We start from the raw sequence: 21,249 nt of genomic DNA, 5'->3' as shown, positions 1-21,249 counted from the left end.
GTTTTTAACTTTCAATCTTTAACTCTAACATTATAAACATTTGAAAGTCTATCTCTTAACTTTTTTTAATCTATTTCTTAGCTTGAACAAAATTTTAACTTAAAAAAAAAAGTTATCTTTTAACTTTAAAAACGTTAACTATAGTTTTTAACTTTTTAAAATGATTTTTTAAAATCTGGTTATTAATTTTATCGAGGTGCCCAGGACACTGATCCAACGCATACCGTTGCAAAAAAAAAAAGCACTGGTCCCATGACTGGTATCTTAGTCTTGGCATTGCTGGCATCTTAGTCCCGTCGGATCAGCATGCTGCCTCTGCGGAGTTTGCACCCACTGTGAGCCAACCGGCTGTGTTTATTTATTAAGCCGTTCCCGGCCATTGACACCTGGGGACCACCTTTTGCTGCATCTTCTCCGTCAATGCCCCCTCAATGCCCCCTGCAGAGGTCACACTGCTGTCTCTGAGTTGGGAAGCTGTGGATTTAAGTCTCTCTCCTGAGGTTGGAGCAAAAAGACCCAGATTGGGGGGCAGTGGGGGGAGATGCCTCCCGCTCGGCTCTCCGATGAGATCTCAAAGCAAAGCTCCATCTGTTGCCATTGCTGCCCCTTGATAGCTGCCAGACTACGAGTTCAAAGCTGGGCGGCACGGTGGCGCAGCGGTAGAGTTGCTGCTTTACAGCGCTAGGGTCCCGGGTTCGATCCTGACTACGGGTGCTCTCTGTATGGAGTTTGCACGTTGACTGCAATTGTCCCTGTGACCTGCGTGGGTTTTTCAGCTTATAACCATATAACAATTACAGCACGGAAACAGGCCATCTCGGCCCTACAAGTCCGTGCCGAACAAATTTTTTTCCCCCTTAGTCCCACCTGTCTGCACTCATACCATTACCCTCCATTCCCTTCTCATCCATATGCCTATCCAATTTATTTTTAAATGATACCAATGAACCTGCCTCCACCACTTCCACTGGAAGCTCATTCCACACCGCTACCACTCTCTGAGTAAAGAAGTTCCCCCCTCATATTACCCCTAAACTTCTGTCCCTTAATTCTGAAGTCATGTCCTCTTGTTTGAATCTTCCCTATTCTCAAAGGGAAAAGCTTGTCCACATCAACTCTGTCTATCCCTCTCATCATTTTAAAGACCTCTATCAAGTCCCCCCTTAACCTTCTGCGCTCCAGAGAATAAAGACCTAACTTATTCAACCTATCTCTGTAACTTCTTCCCACACTCCAAAGACGTACAGGTTTGTAGGTTAATTGGCTTGGCATAAGTGTAGATTGTCCCTAGTGTGTGTAGGACAGTGCTAGTGTGCTGGTCGGTATGTACTCGGTGGGCTGAAGGGCCTGTTTCCGCGCTGTGTGTCTCTCAACTAAAATAAAACAAAATATGCGGGAGGTGTTTGGTATCTCGAGACTAATGTCTGCCTCCCAGTGGAGACACAAGGAACTGCAAAGACAGGTTTGCCGAAATTGGAAACTCAGTGGGTCAGGCAGCATCTCTGGAGGCCATGGGTACGCGATTTTTATCCATGGCCAAGATCCAGATGCAGCAGCATCTATGGAGCGAAGGAAATAGGCAACGTTTCGGGCCGAAACCCTGAAGGAAATAGGCAACGTTTCGGGTCGAAACCCTTCCGGGTTTCGGCCCGAAACGTTGAAGGAAATTTCCGTTCGCCTCCCTGAAGGAAATGCTGCGAAACCCCCGGGTTTCGGCCTGAGTTCCTCCAGCATTTGCTGGTCTACCTTCGCATTTTTTTTCCAGCAGCATCTGCAGTTCCTTCTTCCTGTCTAAAGCAGGGGGTATCCCTGAGAGAGGTACGGGATAAGTTGGATGTGACGTTTCGGGTCGAGACCCTTCTTCATTCCCTGGAGAGAAGGAATGGGTGACGTTTCGGGTCGAGACCCTTCTTCAGACTGATTGTGTTGTGTGTGTGTGAGTGGTGTGGGTTTGGCTGATGGTACTCGCTGCCCCTGTCCCACTCACCGCCTGCTCCTGGCAGATCTGCGTCAGCCGCTCCAGCTGGTCTTCACGAACCTGCTTGGCCTTCTCGTATTGTTGGACCACCATCTCCATCTCCACTTTGACCGGCAGCACGTAAGCTGAAAGAATGAAAGAGGGCGGCAGTGTTGGTGGGGTGTCGAGGAGACTAGTCACAGCAGGGTGGTAGCTTTAGTTTCGAGATACAGCGCGGAAACAGGCCCTTCGGCCCACCGAGTCCACGCCGACCAGCGATTCCCCGCGTCCCACACACACCAGGGACCGGTTACATTTTATACCAAAGCCAATTAACCTACAAACCTGCACGTGTGGGAGGAAACCGAAGATCTCCGAGAGAACCCGCGCGCAGGTCACAAGGAGGACGTGCAAACTCTGCGCAGACAGCACCCGTAGTCGGGATGCGTTCTGCGGAATGACGCCTCTCGGCCAAGATCCAGCTCCTCCTCTCACCCGCAGAGAATCACTACGGCACTGGAGACCATTCGGCCCATCGTCCCTGCTGCCATTTCGCAAAAGGAATCTGATACCACGTTCCCTGAAACCCTTTGTTATTGCCACCATTGAACTTTTTTCCCAGTATCCACGTGGATGACGTCTGCCTGGTAACGGCCATGCTGGGGGGGGGGGGGGGGGGGGGGGGTGGAAGGGGAATGGGGGAAAAGGGGGTGAGGGGGGGGGATGAAAGCGTTCACAACCATCTGCAAACCAGGGACCAAGTTCAAGTTCAAATTCAAGTGAGTTTATTGTCATGTGTCCCTGTACAGGACAATGAAATTCTTGCTTTGCTTCAGCACAACAGCACATAGTAGGCATTTACTACAAAACAGATCAGTGTGTCCATATACCATGATATAAATATATATACACACACATGCATAAATAAACTGGTAAAGTGCAAATAACAGAAAGTGGTTATTAATAATCAGAGTTTTGTCCGAGCCAGGTTTAATAGCCTGATGGCTGTGGGGAAGTAGCTATTCCTGAACCTGGACGTTGCAGTCTTCAGGCTCCTGTACCTTCTACCTGAAGGTAGCAGGGAGATGAGTGTGTGGCCAGGATGGTGTGGGTCTTTGATGACACTGCCAGCCTTTTTGAGGCAGCGACTCGGGTCGTTTGAGATTGTGGGGGGAAACCAGAACACCCGGAGGAAACCCACTCTGTCACAGAGAGAATGTTCAACTACCAGTGGTCAGGATCGAACCGGGTTCTCTAGCGCTGTGAGGCAGCAGCTCTACCTGCTGCGCCACCGACGTATGCAAATGATCTTTCCCTCATTCATTAAACTAATTGGCCGCTCTGATTTGAACCCTGAACCCACATGAATCTGGGCTCAGCGCCAGACACCCGGGTTCGTTCCCGCCCTCCGGTGCTGTCTGTGTGGAGTTTGCACGTTTTCCCTGCGACCATGTAGTGCTCCGGTTTCCTCCCACATCCCAAATGTATGTGAGTCTGTAGATTAGTTGGCCCTCTGTAAAATATAGGAACTGGACGGGGAAAGTGGGATAATATAGCACTAGTGTGAACAATTGATCGATGGCTGGCATGGACTCAACGGGCCGAAGGGCCTTCTTTTTTCCCATGCTGTATCTCTAAACTAAACTAAAGTTACAGGGTGTAGTTGTCATTGATGAATTCCGTCACCAGAGGGAGACCTTGTACAGGTTCTGCTGGAATATCGGGATTAATTTCGACGTAGACCTTTGCTGCTAAAGGGCCTGTCCCACTTCCCCGAATGTTTCAGGAATTCTCCCGAGTTTTCAAACTCGCAGAATGTTCGTAACGAGTCCGTAAGGAACATTCTGCGGGTTTGAAAACTCGGGAGAATTTGTGCTATTCGAGAATTTCATTGTCCTATCAATAAACTCACTTGAACTTGACTTGACAATTCTCTGCCACAGAAGGTAGTTGAGGTCACAGTTCATTGGCTATGTTTAAGAGGGACTTAGATGTGGCCCTTGTGGCTAAAGGGACCAGGGGGTATGGAGAACGTTTTTCCTTCCATTATTTATTATGTAAAGGTATTTGTGTGTTATGATTGGGTTTATAGTTTGTTTGGTTGTTTGTCTTTTTGCACAAAAGTCCGCGAGCATTTCACTGCACATCTCGTATGTGTATGTGACAAATAAACATGACTTGACTTGAGAGAAGGCAGGTACAGGATACTGAGTTTGGATGGCCAGCCATGATCATATTGAATGCCGGTGCAGGCTCGAAGGGCCGAATGGCCTCTACTCCTGCACCTATTGTCTATGTTTCTATAAATAATCTCTAAACATTATCGTTAGATGTAGACGGCCAAAGCACCCATACTTCTTCGTAGATACTTCTCCAACAACTGACTCATTTCATTCCTTTAGATGGAAGTATTTAGGTCTATTACTGTCAAGTGGAAAATATTTATGAATATAAGTTTTTAGTTGATAGAATTTTACTGAGTTATGAAAGCACATTTGTGATCGCAATTTATATGCATAAAATAAGCATAAATAATTTATAAGCATCTGCATAAAAAGTAATTAACTCCTTTTCGAGTTTTTCGTTTCTAAGGGTCTCTCGTGATCACTCTCCCACGCACTTACTACACTATCTAACTCTCTTTAATTTTCTTTTTAAAGTTTAATATATGAAGTGCTACAGGAAATGTATTCTGTTATTTCTGGCTTATATCATTGTAATGTACACTACTTCTAATAAATTAAAAAAAAAAAGTAATTAAAACAACTGATTTAATTTTTTACGGTGAAAAGTGTGCATGCTCGCCAAGCAGATCAGATTATCTATCTATCTATCTATCTATCTATCTATCTATCTATCTATCTATCTTCTATCTTCTATCTATTAATATATAAAACTCAAATCCGTCCGCCGTCCGCCTGCAGTACGGATCCCTTCCTGCCTTTTGATTCGTTGACGGCTGCTCCTTCCTATCAGCTTCCAACACACTTCGAAACAAAGTTGCAAGACAGGAACACTCTGAACTTTTCACTGCTGCAGCAGGCAGGGGAGGTGCAATTGAGGGAGGCAGGGGAGTGCTGGAAACTTACATTTGGGAACGGCTTCAGTTCCATTGGAGGAGACGGGTGCATGGTGGAATATTGGGTTTGGGGAATCACACCATTGGGGGAGCAGACCCAACGGGTCTGCACTTGGTCTAGTTATTATATAAAACTCTGTGGCTGCCGCCGGCCGTCCGTCCGTCCGGCTGCCTTTCTGCCGTTTGATTCGTTGACGGCTGCTCCTTCCTATCAGCTTCCAACACACTTCAATACAAAGTTGCAAGACAGGAACACTCTGAACTTTTTACCTCAATGGGATATCACACCAAGTGCTTCAACAGGAGGGGGAGGGCCAATTGGTATTGCAATTGGAACTGCTGCAGCAGGTGCAATTGGAATTTTTTTCAATCCACTGCTGAGGGAGGCAGGGGAGTGCTGGAATCTTACATTTGGGGACGGCTTCAGTTCCGTTGGAGGAGACGGGTGCATGGTGGAATATTGGGTTGGGGGATCACACCATTGGGGGAGCAGACCCAACGGGTCTGCACTTGGTCTATTACCACATATAAACACAATCAAATCAGACTTGTGTACAATAGGTAGAGCAAAGGGGAAGATGCAGAGAGCAGAATATAGATCTCAGTATTGTGGTGCATCAGTTTAGACTTTGGACTGTCCAGATTCACCGAGGAAACGGGCACTTTGTCCCACTGAGTCCGTACCGACCAGCGATCCCCGTAACTAGTCCTACACACTGGGCACAATTTACAATTTTACCGAGGCCAATTCACCGACAAGACTTGTACGTCTTCGGGATGTGGGAGGGAACCAGAGCACCCGGGGGAACCCACACGGTCACGGGCAGAACGTGCAAACTCCACACATGCAGCACCCGAGGTCAAGCTCTCTGGCACAGCGAGACTGCAACACTGAACGGCTCTCTCTGTAACTCAGAGATGTTTTACTTCAGAGATGACAGTTCAGTTTTACGCTCCGCTTTCGAAAAATAAGCATTTGTAAATTGTCGTCTGAATTGATTAATTCTTAAACTAGATACAAAAAACGGCAAAGTAAATGTCAATGATATTCCACTTGCTCCTAATGAACAGGCCCAACGCTGATTAGCAGACAAGGCCACAGATGCAGCCGTTCCACCGTTGAACTGTTTGTGAAAGCACCGTACAATGGGGATCCGCGCAGAATAATCTACATTAATGCAATCAAGAGGATTAGAAGTGAGTTATTTTTGCTCGGTAAGATGCTGCTGTTTGCTCACCCCCACAGTCTGGTAAGATGGGAGAGGATTAAACACAAAGGCGATGCTGCTGCATTTATATAACCACCCTTTGCGTCCCAAAGACTGGGAGGCAAAGGGGGGGCTTTGATTGCTGCTGTGTAGCATACAGCGAAACACCGGCCCTGCAACGGAATAGCCTCAGCATTAAAGGGCAAAGGTAGACACAAAATGCTAGAGTAACTCAGCGGGAACGGGAGTATCTCTGGGTGATGTTTCGGGTCTGTGAAATTTTATCTCTGTCTTCTTCATTGTCACCTTCTCCTATTCTAAATTTTCCTTGATCTGCATCCCCTTTGATGTCTCGTTTTCACACCTTACACTTCCTTATCTCTGTGTCTCCCTCTCCCCGGACTCTGAGCGGGACAGGCAGCATCTCTGGGGAGAAGGAACAAATGGGTGACGTTTCCACTCGAGACCCTTCTCAACCTGTAACGACGCCCATTCATTCCCTGATGCGGCCTGTCCCGCTGAGTTACTCCAGCATTTTGTGTCTATATTTAAGGTTCTCCACACTGCCTGCTGACGTGCGTTTGGATGTTTGGGAAACATGTGGATTGGGGCCAGGGTTGAATGGCTGGAGTAGACTCAACGGGCTGAATGGCCTAATTCTACTCCCATGCCTTGCGGTCAAAAAGCCTTGCCGTCGCTCCGTGCTGTGTGAAGAACCTCCACCGTTGCACTGCAGAAGTCAGCACCTCCGCTAATTAAAGAGCAAGTCCACTTCTAATCATTCACTCAACAATGCCGCAAGATTGCTGATGTTCACCATGAACTCATTACTTCATTACTAGCCGTGAAATCAGGAACAGTGTGTGTGCGACTGTCCAATTGATTATCCGATACAGAAACACACAGCCATGATGTTTATTTCCCCCACGGTAAACCTGCCAGTTAATTGGCACTAGGTTGCGGCCACCTCAGTCTGCAAACATTGCCGTCATCTCACCATCTATATTTGTTTCACTCTGGGGCTAGTTCTTAACTGCAACAGTCACGGGATGTTTCTGCAGCAGAGCTAATGCAACCAGCATAAACAAGGCGAGTCGCACCCTGGCCACTCCCTCTTCTCCCCTCTCCCATCGGGCAAAAATGACAGAAGTGTGAAAATGCACACCTCCACATTCAGGGACAGTGTCTTCCCAGGTTACACAAAAAAGCTGGAGAAACTCAGCGGGTGCAGCAGCATCTATGGAGCGAAGGAAATAGGCAATGTTTCGGGCCGAAACCCTTGGGTTTCGGCCCGAAACGTTGCCTATTTCCTTCGCTCCATAGATGCTGCTGCACCCGCTGAGTTTCTCCAGCTTTTTTGTGTAACCTTCGATTCTCCAGCATCTGCAGTTCCCTCTTAAACACAGTGTCTTCCCAGTTTTGATCAGGCAACTGAACCACCCTACCAACAAGTAGCGAGCAATGCTGAACTACTATCTATCTCTTTGGAGACCTTCGGATTATCTTCGATCGGACTTTATCTTGGACTAAGTGCTATTCCCTTTATCATGTATCTGTACACAATGAATGGTTCAATTGTAATCATGTATTGTTGTAGTCAATGCCTACTATGTTCTGTTGTGCTGAAGCAAAGCAAGAATTTCATAGTCCTATCAGGGACACATGACAATAAACTCACTTGAACTTGAAGTTGTATTTCCGCTGACTGGTTAGCCCGCAGCAAAAGCTCGGTACATGTGACGATAAACTAAACTCAACATTGGTGTTGGAACGAGGATGGATGTGTTGGCCGCTGATAGCAAGAGTCTCTGCTTATGTCTTGGAGCAGAGCAAGGTTGTGTTAGAGTCTGAAGAAGGAGCACATGGCCACGACAGCACCAGGCACTCGCGGTGAAAAGATTCCTATGAAATCTTTCCCCCTCTCGCCTTAAAGTTCAAGTTCACATGTATTTGTGGTATTATCTTACATGTGATAGCACGTAAAACCAATTAAGGTACAGTGGAATTTGAATTACAATAGACAATTGACAATAGGTGCAGGAGTAGGCCATTCGGCCTTTCGAGCCAAATGGCTGATCATCCCCAATCAGTACCCCGTTCCTGCCTTCTCCCCATATCCCCTGACTCCACTATTTTTAAGACCCCTATCTAGCTCTTGAAAGCATCCAGAGAACCTGCCTCCACCGCCCTCTGAGGCAGAGAATTCCACAGACTCACCACTCTCTGTGAAAAAAAGTGTTTCCTCATCTCCGTTCTAAATGGCTTACTCCTTATTCTTAAACTGTGGCCCCTGCTTCTGGACTCCTCCAACATCTGGAACATGTTTCCTGCCTCTAGCGTGTCCAAACCCTTAACGATCTTATATGTTTCAATGAGATACCCCCTCATCCTTCTAAACTCCAGAGTGTACAAGCTCAGCTGCTCCATTCTCACAGCATATGACAGTCTCGCCATCCAGGGAATTAACCTTGTAAACCTACGCTGCACTCCCTCAATAGCAAGAATGTCCTTCCTCAAATTAGGAGATCAAAATCTGTACACAATACTCCAGGTGTGGTCTCACTAGGGCTCTGTACAACTGCAGAAGGACCTCTTTGCTCCTATATTCAATTCCTCTTGTTATAAAGGCCAACATGCCATTCGCTTTCTTCACTGCCTGCTGTACCTGCATGCTTACTTTCATAGGCTGATGTACAAGGACCCCCAGATCCCGTTGTACTTCCCCTTTTCCCAACTTGACGCCATTTAGATAGTAATCTGCCTTCCTGTTTTTGCTACCAAAGTGGATAACCTCACGTTTATCCGCATTAAACGTCATCTGCCATGCATCTGCCCACTCCCCCAACCTGTCCAAGTCACCCTGCATTCCCATAGCATCCTCCTCACAGTTCACACTGCCACCCAGCTTTGTTTCATCTGCAAATTACCACAGCCATACAATTAAAAATAACCCAATACACAATAGAATTTAACATAAACATCCACCACAGTGGAATCAACATTCTTCACTGTGATGGAAGCTAATATTCAGTCTATCTTCCTATATAATCCGGCTCTTGATTCCGTTACTCTGGGTAAAAGTGTGCATTCACCCGATCTATTCCCCCTCACACTTTTATACACGTCTATAAGATCACTGCCTCCTGCACTTAGAGGAATAAAGTCCTTTCTCTCCCTATAGCTCAGGCCCTCAAGTCCTGGCATCGATCCCTGACATGTTCTCCACCTTCATTACACCCTTCCTGTGGCAAGGTGCCCAAAACAGATCCGCAGTACTCCAGACTCTAGAGGGCAGCAGACAGTGTTGTCATGTGGGTGGAGAAACTCAGCGGGTGCAGCAGCATCTATGGAGCGAAGGAAATAGGCAACGTTTCGGGCCGAAACCCTTCATCAGACTGATCGGGGGCGGGGGTGGGTGGGGACAATAATAAAGGGAAGGAGCGAAGGCTGGGGGATGGTAGGAGATAGGTCAGGGGGGCTGAGGAAGGGGGAAGACAGCAAGGACTAACAAAATTGGGAGAATTCGATGTTCATGCCCCCGGGGTGCAGACTCCCCAAACGGAATATGAGGTGCTGTTCCTCCAATTTCCGGTGCTGCTCGCTGTGGCCATGGAGGAGACCCAGGACAGAGAGGTCGGATACGGAGTGGGAGGGGGAGTTGAAGTGCTGAGCCACCGGGAGGTCAGCTTGGTTATTGCGGACCGAGCGGAGGTGTTCGGCGAAACGATCGCCCAACCTCCGCTTGGTCTCACCGATATAGATCTGCTGGCATCTAGAGCAGCGGACGCAATAGATGAGGTTGGAAGAGATGCAGGTAAACCTCTGTCGCACCTGGAACGATTGCTTGGGTCCTTGAACGGAGTCGAGGGGGGAGGTAAAGGGACAAGTGTTGCATCTCTTGCGGTTGCAAGGGAAAGTGCCCGGGGAGGGGGTGGACCGAGAAGGAAGGGAAGAATTGACAAGGGAGTTATGGAGGGAGCGGTCTTTGCGGAAGGCAGATATGGGGGGAGATGGGAAGATGTGGCGAGTGGTGGGGTCACGTTGGAGGTGGCGAAACTGACGGAGGATTACTTTTTGTATATGACGGCTGGTGGGGTGAAAGGTGAGGACTAGGGGGACTCGGCCCTTGTTGCGAGTGCGGGGATGGGGAGAGAGAGCAGTGTTGCGGGGTATGGAAGAGACCCTGGTGCGAGCCTCATTTATGGTGGAGGAGGGGAACCCCCGTTCCCTGAATAGTGAGGACATTTCAGATGTCCTGATGTGGAACGCCTCATCCGTGGAGCAGATGCGGCGTAGACGGAGGAATTGGGAGTAGGGGATGGAGTCCTTACAGGAAGCAGGGTGGGAAGAAGTGTAGTCCAGATAGCCATAGCCAGTTGTCATGTGGGTGGATGTGTCACGTATATAATGTCACGTGTAGCGAGGTATAGTGAAAAGCTTTGTTTTGCACGCTATCCAAGCAGATCAGATAATACCACATAAATGCAAACTCAAGTACAATAGGTCGAGGAAAGGGGAAAGACAGAGAGTGCAGAATAGCTATCAGCCTTGTGGCCATTATCATTGTAACATCAATGGTCACAGTGCCTTACAATGCTACGTACGACAGTGATCGCAACTTCTACTGAAGTGTGGATGGCCGTCGGCTCGCTAGGAGCTCATCCGCCCTTAGCCAGGTCTTGTTTTTGGTCCTGCTGGGGGTCCACAGCCCCCTCCTCACCTGACTATCCGACCATGGAGCGGGTAGCACGGGATTACATGGTACCCGTGGCGGCGGGGGAGGGGGGGGGGGAGCTCCCCCTGACCTGACTTGTGGTGGTCGCATCAGTTTGGACTTTGGAGATACATCGAGGAAACAGGCACTGAGGCCCACCGAGTCCACGCCGACCTGCGATCCCCGCACACACACACATGCACACACGCACACACACACACACGCACACACGCACACACACACACACGCACACGCACACGCACACACGCACACACCACAGAAAACACACACGCACCACACACACACAGAAACACACACCACACACACACGCACACGCACACACACACAGAAACACACACACACACACACACGCACACACAAACACACAATTTACAATTTTACCTAAGCCAATTTTTACCGAAGACCTACAAACCTGTATGTCTGTGGGGTGTGGGAGGAAAGCAGTTAAGCGGACGTGTTTAGGCGGACGTGTTTAGGCGGAGGTGTTTAGGCGGAGGTGTTTAGGCGGAGGTGTTTAGGCCGACGTGTTTAGGCGGACGTGTGACTCTCACCATCGATGATGCGTTTGACTTTCCAGATGCGGAGGGTGATGATCAGGCTGATGGCGTCCCATGGGCTGCTGGGACCGTTCGCTACCGTCGACGCCACCATCGGTGCCAAGGACAGGACGATGACGGCGCCGTCAAATACCTGCAACGTACAATCAGAGCGGTGAGAGCGGCTCCCTCCAATAGAAAGGTGGACATCTCCCCTTGCCTGGGGTCGCTCCCACCGCGACCGCCGCTCCCACCGCTCCCACCGCTCCCACCGTGACCACCGCTCCCACCGTGGCCACCGCTCCCACCGTGGCCACTGCTCCCACCGCTCCCACCGCTCCCACCGCTCCCACCGCTCCCACCGCTCCCACCGCTCCCACCGCTCCCACCGCTCCCACCGTGACCACCGCTCCCACCACTCCCACCGCTCCCACCGCACCCACCGCACCCACCACCTCCCACCGTGACCACCGTGACCACCGTGACCACCGCTCCCACCGCTCCCACCGTGACCGCTCCCACCGCTCCCACCGTGACCACCGCTCGTGACCACCGCTCCCACCGCTCCCACCGCTCCCACCGCTCCCACCGCTCCCACCGCGCCCACCGCTCCCACCGCTCCCACCGCGACCACCGCTCCCACCGCTCCCACCGCTCCCACCGCTCCCACCGCCCCCACCGCTCCCCACCGCTCCCACCGCTCCCACACCTCCCCACCGCTCCCACCGCTCCCACCGCACCCACCGCACCCCACCCACCGTGACCACCGCTCCAACCACTGACCCACTCCCACCGCACCCACCGCACCCACCGCTCCACCCCACCGCTCCCACCGCTCCCACTGCTCCCACCGCTCCCACCACCGACCCACCGCACCCCCACCGCTCCCACCGCTCCCACCGTGGCCACCGCACCCACCGTGACCACCACTCCCACCGCTCCCACCGTGGCCACGGCAACCACCGCTCCCACCGCTCTCACCGCGACCACTGTGGAATCGCCAACAAGGGCTCACACTCAGGAGAGGCCGAGTCGGGAGCTCCAACGTCGCGGAAGGCTCGACCAGCCCCGACGTGAGGTTTGATCGCCCAGCGCGGGGGAGCTGACATCACGGAGGTCCCAAACGCCGCCGACTACGGGAGTCTAGATCATCCCATCAACGGGGGCTCGAGACCCACGACCGAGGATGAACTAAGGGAAGGGACTTGAACTTTATTTCACCTTCCATCGCAGTGAGGAATGTGGAGGAGTCACTGTGGTGGATGTTGATGTTAAAATGTGTTTTTCTGAGTGATCTGTTACTTCTAATTGTATGACTGACCTGGCCAATGAAATTCCTCATATGTTGCGAAACATACTTGGCAAATAGGGTGTGATTCGATTCAGATTCCGATTCCACTGTTCTACGGTGACAAAACACAACTACACTGAGCTGTTGAGGCGAGGTGGAATCTACAATGCACAAAATAACTCGCTCACCTCTACTTTGTTCTCGATGTAATCCCAAATCCCAAGGACAACTATCCGGAAAACGGTCTGATAGAAACCGGGAATGGGAGCGAGAGGGGGAGAGGGGAGGAGGAGAGGGGAGAGAGAGGGGAGAGGGGGGGTGAGGGAGGGTGAGAGTGGGGGGGGGAGGGGTGAAGTGGAGGAAGAGAGGGGGGGGGAGAGAGGGAAGGGGGAGGGGGAGAGAGAGGGGAGAGGGGGGGGGGAGGGAGGGTGAGAGTGGAAGAGAGGGGGGGGGGGAGAGAGAGGGGGGGGAGGGGGAAGGAGGAAGAGAGGGGGCGAGAGAGGGGAGGAGGAGGGGGGAGGGGGGGGGAGAGAGGGGAGAGGGGGGGAGAGAGGGGGGGGAGGGGGGGGAGGGGGAGAGAGAGGGGAGAGAGGGAGAGAGAGGGAAGAGAGAGAGAGAGAAAGAGAGGAGAGGGAGAGAGGGAGAGGAGAGACAAAGAGATCAGACACAACAGAGACAATTCGACATTAACAAAATATTTTACTATCCATTATAATGGATACTTTCGCAGCAAACACTCACCTCTGTGAAGAAGATAGAAAGGATGACGAGACTTATCCAGTGAATGACTCCAGCAAACTGGAACGCACTGGTAACTGGGCAGAGAGAGGAGAGGGGGGGTGGGGGGGGGGAGGAGGAGCAATCATTAGGTGCTAGACATCAAAGATCCTCGAGACAAGGGTCAGTGTTCTCCAGGAATTACGAGACGGGACGCAGAGAGTATTCACTCATTAACATTACACAATGGTGTCGGTGCAATGAGTAACGTTACTCACTGGGGTCTGCACTCGCACAGAGTAACATTACTCACCAGTGTCTGCACACGGAATGAGTAACATTATGCATTAACAATGGGGACAGTACCCACAGTAATACACCACTGGGGCCAGTATTGAGTAACACTAAGACTGGACTAGTACTCCCACTGAGAGTAACATCACCACCGAATCCAGTACTAAGAGTAACACTACCACTGGGACCGGTACACAGAGTACTAAGAGTACTAATAGTAACACTACCACTGCGGCCAGAACTAAGAGTAACACTACGATGGTGTGGGTACTTGCAGAGTACCACGGGGCCAGTACTCAGAGTAACTCTACCACTGGGCCCAGTACTCACACCTTGATTAACACTATCCCGGGGTGGGAACTCCGAGTAACACCAACACTGAGCCAGTACTTGCAAAGTAACACTACCACGGGGCAGGTACTCAGAGTAACACTACCACAGGGCCCAGTGCTCAGCGTAACACCACCACGGACGGCATGTGTACTTGCAGAGTAACACTACCACTGGGCTAAGTACTAGCACTGGGAGTAACAATACCACGGGCCAGGTACTTGCAGAGTAACACTACTGCTGGGCATAGTACTAAGAGTAACACTACCTCTGGGCCCAATATTCAGAGTAACACTACCACAAGCCCAGTACTCAGAGTAACGCTACCACGGGCCCAGTACTCGTAGTAACATTATCGCTGGGGACAGTACTCAGCAACACCACCACTTGACCTGGTACTTACAGAGTAACACTACGAAAGTGCGGGTACAGAGTAACACTACCATGGGCCCAGTACTCAGAGTAACACTGCCACAGCGCGGGTACTCAGAATAACACTACCACGGGGCCCAGCAACATTACCATAGGGCCCAGTATTCAGAATAACACTACCACAAGCCAAGTATTCAGAGTAACACTGCCATGGGGCCTAGTACTCAGAGTAACACTACTCCGGCGCGGGTACTCAGAGTAACACTACCAAGGGTCCAGTACTCAGAGGAGCACTACCCCGGCGCGGGTACTCAGAGTAACACTACCAAGGGGCCCCAGTCCAGTACTACCATGGGGTCCAGTACTCACAGTAACACTACCCCGGCGCGGGTACTCAGAGTAACACTACCACGGGGCCAAGTACTCAGAGTAACACTACCATGGGGTCCAGTACTCACAGTAACACTACTCCAGCGCGGGTACTCAGAGTAACACTACCAAGGGTCCAGTACTCAGAGTAACACTACCATGGGGCCTAGTACTCAGAGTAACACTACGCATGGGCGCGGGTACTCAGAGTAACACTACTCCGGCGCGGGTACTCAGAGTAACACTACTCCGGCGTGTGTACTCGGAGTAATACTACCAAGGGGCCTAGTACTCAGAGTAACACTACCCCGGCGTGGGTACTCAGAGTAACACTACCATGGGGCCTAGTACTCACAGTAACACTACTACGGCGCGGGTAGTCAGAGTAACACTACCCCGGGGCGGGTACTCAGAGTAACACTACCATGGGGCCCAGTACTCAGAGTAACACTACCATGGGGCCTAGTACTCACAGTAACACTACTCCGGCGCGGGTACTCAGAGTAACACTACCTCGGCGTGGGTACTCAGAGTAACACTACCCCGGCGTGGGTACTCAGAGTAATACTACCAAGGGTCCAGTACTCAGAGTAACACTACAATGGGGGCTAGTACTCAGAGTAACACTACCATGGGGGCTAGTACTCAGAGTAACACTACGGGTACTCAGAGTAACACTACCAAGGGTCCAGTACTCAGAGTAACACTACCCCGGGGCGAGTACTCACACTGGAGGAGCTTGGTATCGATGAGCAGCTCGAGCATGAGGAGAATAACGACCAGAACGACGGAAGCCACGAGGAAGCAGTTGAGGCCGGCGCTGAGCAACACCACCTGCCACACGGCTGCCCGACCCCCACAGCACGGCTTCAGCCAGTTGGAGCTGTAGTGGACACAGAGGATGGCCGTTAGCTGGTTGGTGTATGGAACAAGCTGCCAGAGGAGGTTAGTTGAGGCTGGGACTGTCCCAATGTTATAGAAACAGTTAAATGGCCCTGTCTCTCTATCCTGAGCTACTCATAAACTCTCCCGAGATTCGAACTTGGAGAATTATGGTAATAGCCGCTCGTAGATACTCTGGGCTATTTTTTTATTCGTGGACATTTTTCAACATGTTGAAAAAACGTCCCCACTTACTAGATGCCCCGAGTTCCTACGGCCGGCGTTACGAGCCGCTACGAAACATCTAAGGGCTCGCTACCGACATTACCCGAGTTCGGATCAAGGGGGAAACTCGGGAGACTCGGGAAAGTGGGACAGGGGCCTTTAGACAGGTACATGCGTAGGACAGCATCTATGGAGGGAAGGAAATAGGCAACATTTCGGGACGAAACCCAAAGGAAATAGGCAACGTTTCGGGTCGAAACCCGAAGGGTTTCGGGACGAAACGTTGCCTATTTCCCTCGCTCCATAGATGCTGCTGCACCCGCTGAGTTTCTCCAGCTTTTTTGTGTACCTTCGATTCTCCAGCATCTGCAGTTCCTCTTAAACACATGCGTAGGACAGGTTTGGGGGGATATGGACCAAGTGCAGGCAGATGGGACTAATGTGGCTGGGACATGTTGGGTGTGGGCAAGATGGGCCAAAGGGTCTGTTTCCACACTCTATGAGTATCACTGCACAATACATGACCCCTGTCGGTTTGCAACCCTGTCATTTGTGAGCAAGTCAAGCCAGGCACAGAACATAGTCAGACATTCAAAAACAGCGATGTTATGCCGAGGCTCTCTAAGATGCTGGCCAGGCCGAATTTTGAGTACTGTGAGCAAATTTGGGCCCCATATCGGAGGAAGGATGTGCTGGCTCTGGAGAGAGTCCAGAGGAGATTTACAAGAATGATCCCAGGAATGAGTGGGTTAACATATGATGAGCGTTTGATGGCACTGGGACTGTACTCGCTGGAATTTAGAAGGATGAGGGGGAAACCTCATTGAAACTTACAGAATAATGAAAGGCCTAGATAGAGTGTTTACGAAGGAACTGCAGATGCTGGAAAATCGACGGTACACATAAATGCTGGAGAAACTCAGCGGGTGCAGCAGCATCTGTGGAGCCAAGGATAGATAGAGAGGATGTTTCCACTGGTGGGAGAGTCTAGGACCAGAGGCCACAGCCTCAGATTTAAAGGGCGCTCTTTTAGAACGGAGGTGAGGAGGAACTTCTTTAGTCAGAGGGTAGTTAATCTGTGGAATACATTGCCACAGAGGGTTGTGGAGGCCAAGTCAGTGGATATTTTTAAGGCAGAGCTAAAATTCTTGATTAGAATGGGTGTCAAGGGGTTATGGGGAGAAGGCAGGAAGATGGGATTAGGAGGGAGAGATAGATCAGCCATGATTGAATGGTGGAGTAGACTTGACGGGCCAAATGGCCAAGTTCTGATCCTATCATTTATGCGTAGGATGGAACTGCAGATGCTGGTTTAAACCGAACTTAGACAGAAAAAAGCTGGAGTAACTCAGCGGGACAAGCAGCAGTTACTCCTTTCTCTTTTTTTTCTTTTTTTCTTTTATTAGAAGCAATGTAGATACATCTTCTCAGCAACTAAGTTACAGAGAAAGGTTGAACAAGTTAGGGGTTTATTCTTTGGAGCGCAGAAGGTTAAGGGGGGACTTGATAGAGGTTTTTAAAATGATGAGAGGGATAGACAGAGTTGACGTGGAAAAGCTTTTCCCACTGAGAGTAGGGGGAAGATTCAAACAAGGGGACATGACATGAGAATTAAGGGACTGAAGTTTAGGGGTAACATGAGGGGGAACTTCTTTACTCAGAGAGTGGTAGCTGTGTGGAATGAGCTTCCAGTGAAGGTGGTGGAGGCAGGTTCGTTTTTATCATTTAAAAATAAATTGGATAGTTAAATGGATGGGAAGGGAATGGAGGGTTATGGTCTGAGCGCAGGTATATGGGACTAGGGGAGATTATGTGTTCGGCACGGAGTAGAAGGGTCGAGATGGCCTGTTTCCGTGCTGTAATTGTTATATGGTTATATTATATGGTTATATCTTAATTATAATATGCAACATATTTTGCTTTCTCTTCTGACCTTATGACTAGTTTAGATGGGGCATGGGGTTGGCATGGGCATGGTGGACCGAAGGGCCTGATTCCTCTAGATTACTCTTGGGCCCCTCATGCACTAATGCTGACCTCAGCTTGTTGCTCACCCGCTGGCATCAATGGGAACAACAGCGGAGAGAGAACACGGAAGAACTAGGTTAAGGAAACTTGATCAGAAAATTGGTACCTCAGGGTGCCCTGACATTGCAATCCTTCCACTAATTACTAATACAAAGGAAAATATTTGAGAAATACAACAGATTGGATATCCTGCAGTTTAATTAGTGAACAATGCTCTTGAACACAGTCAACAATTAACACAGAGTGTAAAAACCTTTCATAATTACAACTCTGTCTCATCAGAACGCATACTCCAGTCAGCATCTTCTTAAACCAAGGACCGGAAGCAACTGAGAGGCTCCATGTGGTAAAAGCAGGCAGGATCTCTATTGGACCTTGGATCGTATGGGCAATGTCCTGCTCAGTCACTATGAAGGTGCATCTTAAGTGGCATCAGTGGGGGACAGACACAAAAAGCTGGTGTAACTCAGCGGGTCAGGCAGCACTATCTGGAGAAAAGGAAGAGGTGACGTTTCTGGTCGAGACTCTTCTTCAGGATACAGTTTTGGTCTCCTAATCTGAGGAAAGACATTCTTGCCATAGAGGGAGTACAGAGAAGGTTCACCAGACTGATTCCTGGGATGGCAGGACTTTCATATGAAGAAAGACTGGATAGACTCGGCTTGTACACGCTAGAATTTAGAAGATTGAGGGGGGATCCTATAGAAACGTACAAAATTCTTAAGGGGTTGGACAGACTAGATGCAGGAAGATTGTTCCCGGTGTTGGGGAAGTCCAGAACAAGGGGTCACACAGTTTAAGGATAAGGGGGAAGTCTTTTAGGACCGAGATGAGAATTTTTTTTTTTCACACAGAGAGTGGTGTATCTGTGGAATTCTCTGCTACAGAAAGTAGTTGAGGCCACAGTTCACTGGCTATATTTAAGAGGGAGTTAGATGTGGCCCTTGTGGCTAAAGGGATCAGGTATGGAGAGAAGGCAGGTACAGGATACTGAGTTGGATGATCAGCCATGATCATATTGAATGGCGGTGCAGGCTCGAAGGGCCGAATGGCCTCTACTCCTGCACCTATTTCCTATGTTTCAGACTGAGAGCCAGGGCAAAAAGGAAACAAGAGAAATAGACGACGATATAGAGAGATATAGAACAAATGAATGAAAGATATGCCAGAAAACTAACAAAGATGAAAACGAGACACAGACAATGAGACTCAACAAGGCGGCTTTGAAGTTAGTACAACAACTTGGGTGGGGGAGGGAGGTGTACTGAGGTACTGCGCAAAGCTTTGTTTTGCATGGGATACAATCAGATCAGATAATACTATGAATGAACACAAATTTGCTAGAGTAACTCAGCAGGTCAGGCAGCATCTCTGGAGAACAGGGATGAGTGGCATTATGTTCGGGACCCTTCGTCAACCTGAGACATTGCCTTAAGGGCCTGATCCACAGGCATGCGACTCCATGCGGCAAGCGAAGTCCGCGGGAAGTTCGCACGTGACGTACGGTGACGAGGCGGCTGCGGGCCGGCAGGCCGTTGCCGTGCGGAATTTTTGAACACGGTCAGTTTTTCGCAACCCCACGCGATGTCGGGACCAGCCCCGCACAACTCCATACGGCTCCGGCGATCGAAGTGGGACCGGCCCCGCGAGGCCGTACGGCTCAAGCGACCACGTTAGGTCGTGCTTGCCGCATGCAGGCGCATGCTGGTGGGACAGGTCCTTTAGGTCGTGCTTGCTGCATGGAGTCGAATGCCCGTTGGACAGGCCCTTAACCATGTTCTCCAGAATGACTGCTTGACCCGCTGAGTTACTCCAGCACTTTGTGTCCATTTGTGTAAACTAGCATCTGCAGTTCCGACAGATACTACTGCAGCAGTCTCGCAGGCAAACGGAACGAGCAGAAACGCAACTGATACGTATAACAAATTACGTATAAAATCTCTCACAGAAAGATGGTACAATTAAAAAAACAAGACATTTGCAATGGAATATTTCATTGTCACATGGCACAGTGATAATTTTTGCTTGGTTACCCAAGGTGCACAAATAGCAGCCACACAGGTCACGGACAAAGTTACAAAGTCCCCCATATATTTTCCCCTCCCACGCTGGGTCCCAAATTATACATTTGTGCAAAACATAATTTGTTGCACAAGGCCCTAGTGAGACCACACCTGGAGTATTGTGGGCAGTTTTGGTCCCCTAATTTGAGGAAGGACATTCTTGCTATTGAGGGAGCTCAGCGCAGGTTTACAAGGTTAATTCCCGGGATGGCGGGGCTGTCATATGCTGAGAGAATGGAGCAGCTGGGCTTGTACACTCTGGAGTTTTAGAAGGATGAGAGGCAATTTTATTGAAACATATAAGATTGTTAAGGGTTTGGACACGCTAGAGGCAGGAAACATGTTCCCGATGTTGGGAGAGTCCAGAACCAGAGGCCACAGTTTAAGAATAAGGAGTAAGCCATTTAGAACGGAGACGAGGAAACACTTTTTCTCACAGAGAGTGGCGAGTCCGTGGAATTCTCTGCCTCAGAGGGCGGTGGAGGCAGGTTCTCTGGATGCTTTCAAGACAGAGCTAGAGAGAGCTCTTAAAGATAGCGGAGTCAGGGGATATGGGGAGAAGGCAGGAACTGATTGGGGATGATCAGCCACGATCACATTGAATGTCGGTGCTGACTCAAAGGGCCGAATGGCCTACTCCTGCACCTATTGTCTATTGCCTATTGAAAGAAAAATGCAATTGCTACCAAGTTGCAGGACATCCTGTTTGTACTTTATGTGGCATCGACTGTGTTTGCTGGATATAAATCATTTGCGAAACAGGGGCTTGACATGAACCAGCAGCGAGTGTAGATGATTTCGCCCAGTCTAGCCGCTTACAAGGTGCATGTCACGGCAGATTCACCAGCTGTTATCAGGCTACTGAATCTGTTTGCTTGCTATCCAGTCAAATCACACTATAGAAGTGATCTGTCAAACCGAACACAGCAGAGATAGCATAGAGGAAAATACCAGAGGGCAGAATACAGCCGGCAGCATAATCAAGGACGAGTTGCACCCTGGCCATTCCCTCTTCCCCCCTCTCCCATCAGGCAAAAGGTATAGAAGTGTGAAAACGCACACCTCCAGATTCAGGGACAGTTCCTTCCCAGCTGTTATCAGGCAACTGAACCATCCTACCACAACCAGAGAGCAGCGCTGAACTACTATCTACCTCATTGGTG

General features: G+C 49.9%; 1 protein-coding gene across 1 annotated transcript in view; it reads right to left on the bottom strand.

The window, feature by feature from the left end:
- tmem266 (transmembrane protein 266) overlaps positions 1 to 21,249 on the bottom strand; it is a 96,213-nt gene that overhangs the window by 16,665 nt on the left and 58,299 nt on the right. The window contains exons 4-8 of the mRNA XM_055662534.1: positions 15,617 to 15,771; positions 13,548 to 13,621; positions 12,995 to 13,051; positions 11,531 to 11,669; positions 1,988 to 2,103 (exon numbers count right to left, since the gene is read on the bottom strand). Coding sequence (XP_055518509.1) covers positions 1,988 to 2,103; positions 11,531 to 11,669; positions 12,995 to 13,051; positions 13,548 to 13,621; positions 15,617 to 15,771 — 541 coding nt within the window. The remainder of the gene's footprint in view (positions 1 to 1,987; positions 2,104 to 11,530; positions 11,670 to 12,994; positions 13,052 to 13,547; positions 13,622 to 15,616; positions 15,772 to 21,249) is intronic.

Source organism: Leucoraja erinacea, chromosome 36 (genome assembly GCF_028641065.1).
Source record: "Leucoraja erinacea ecotype New England chromosome 36, Leri_hhj_1, whole genome shotgun sequence".
Classification (NCBI taxonomy): domain Eukaryota; kingdom Metazoa; phylum Chordata; class Chondrichthyes; order Rajiformes; family Rajidae; genus Leucoraja; species Leucoraja erinaceus.
The sequence above is the reverse complement of the archived record's forward strand: the minus strand, read 5'-3'. Positions and strand labels throughout refer to the sequence as shown.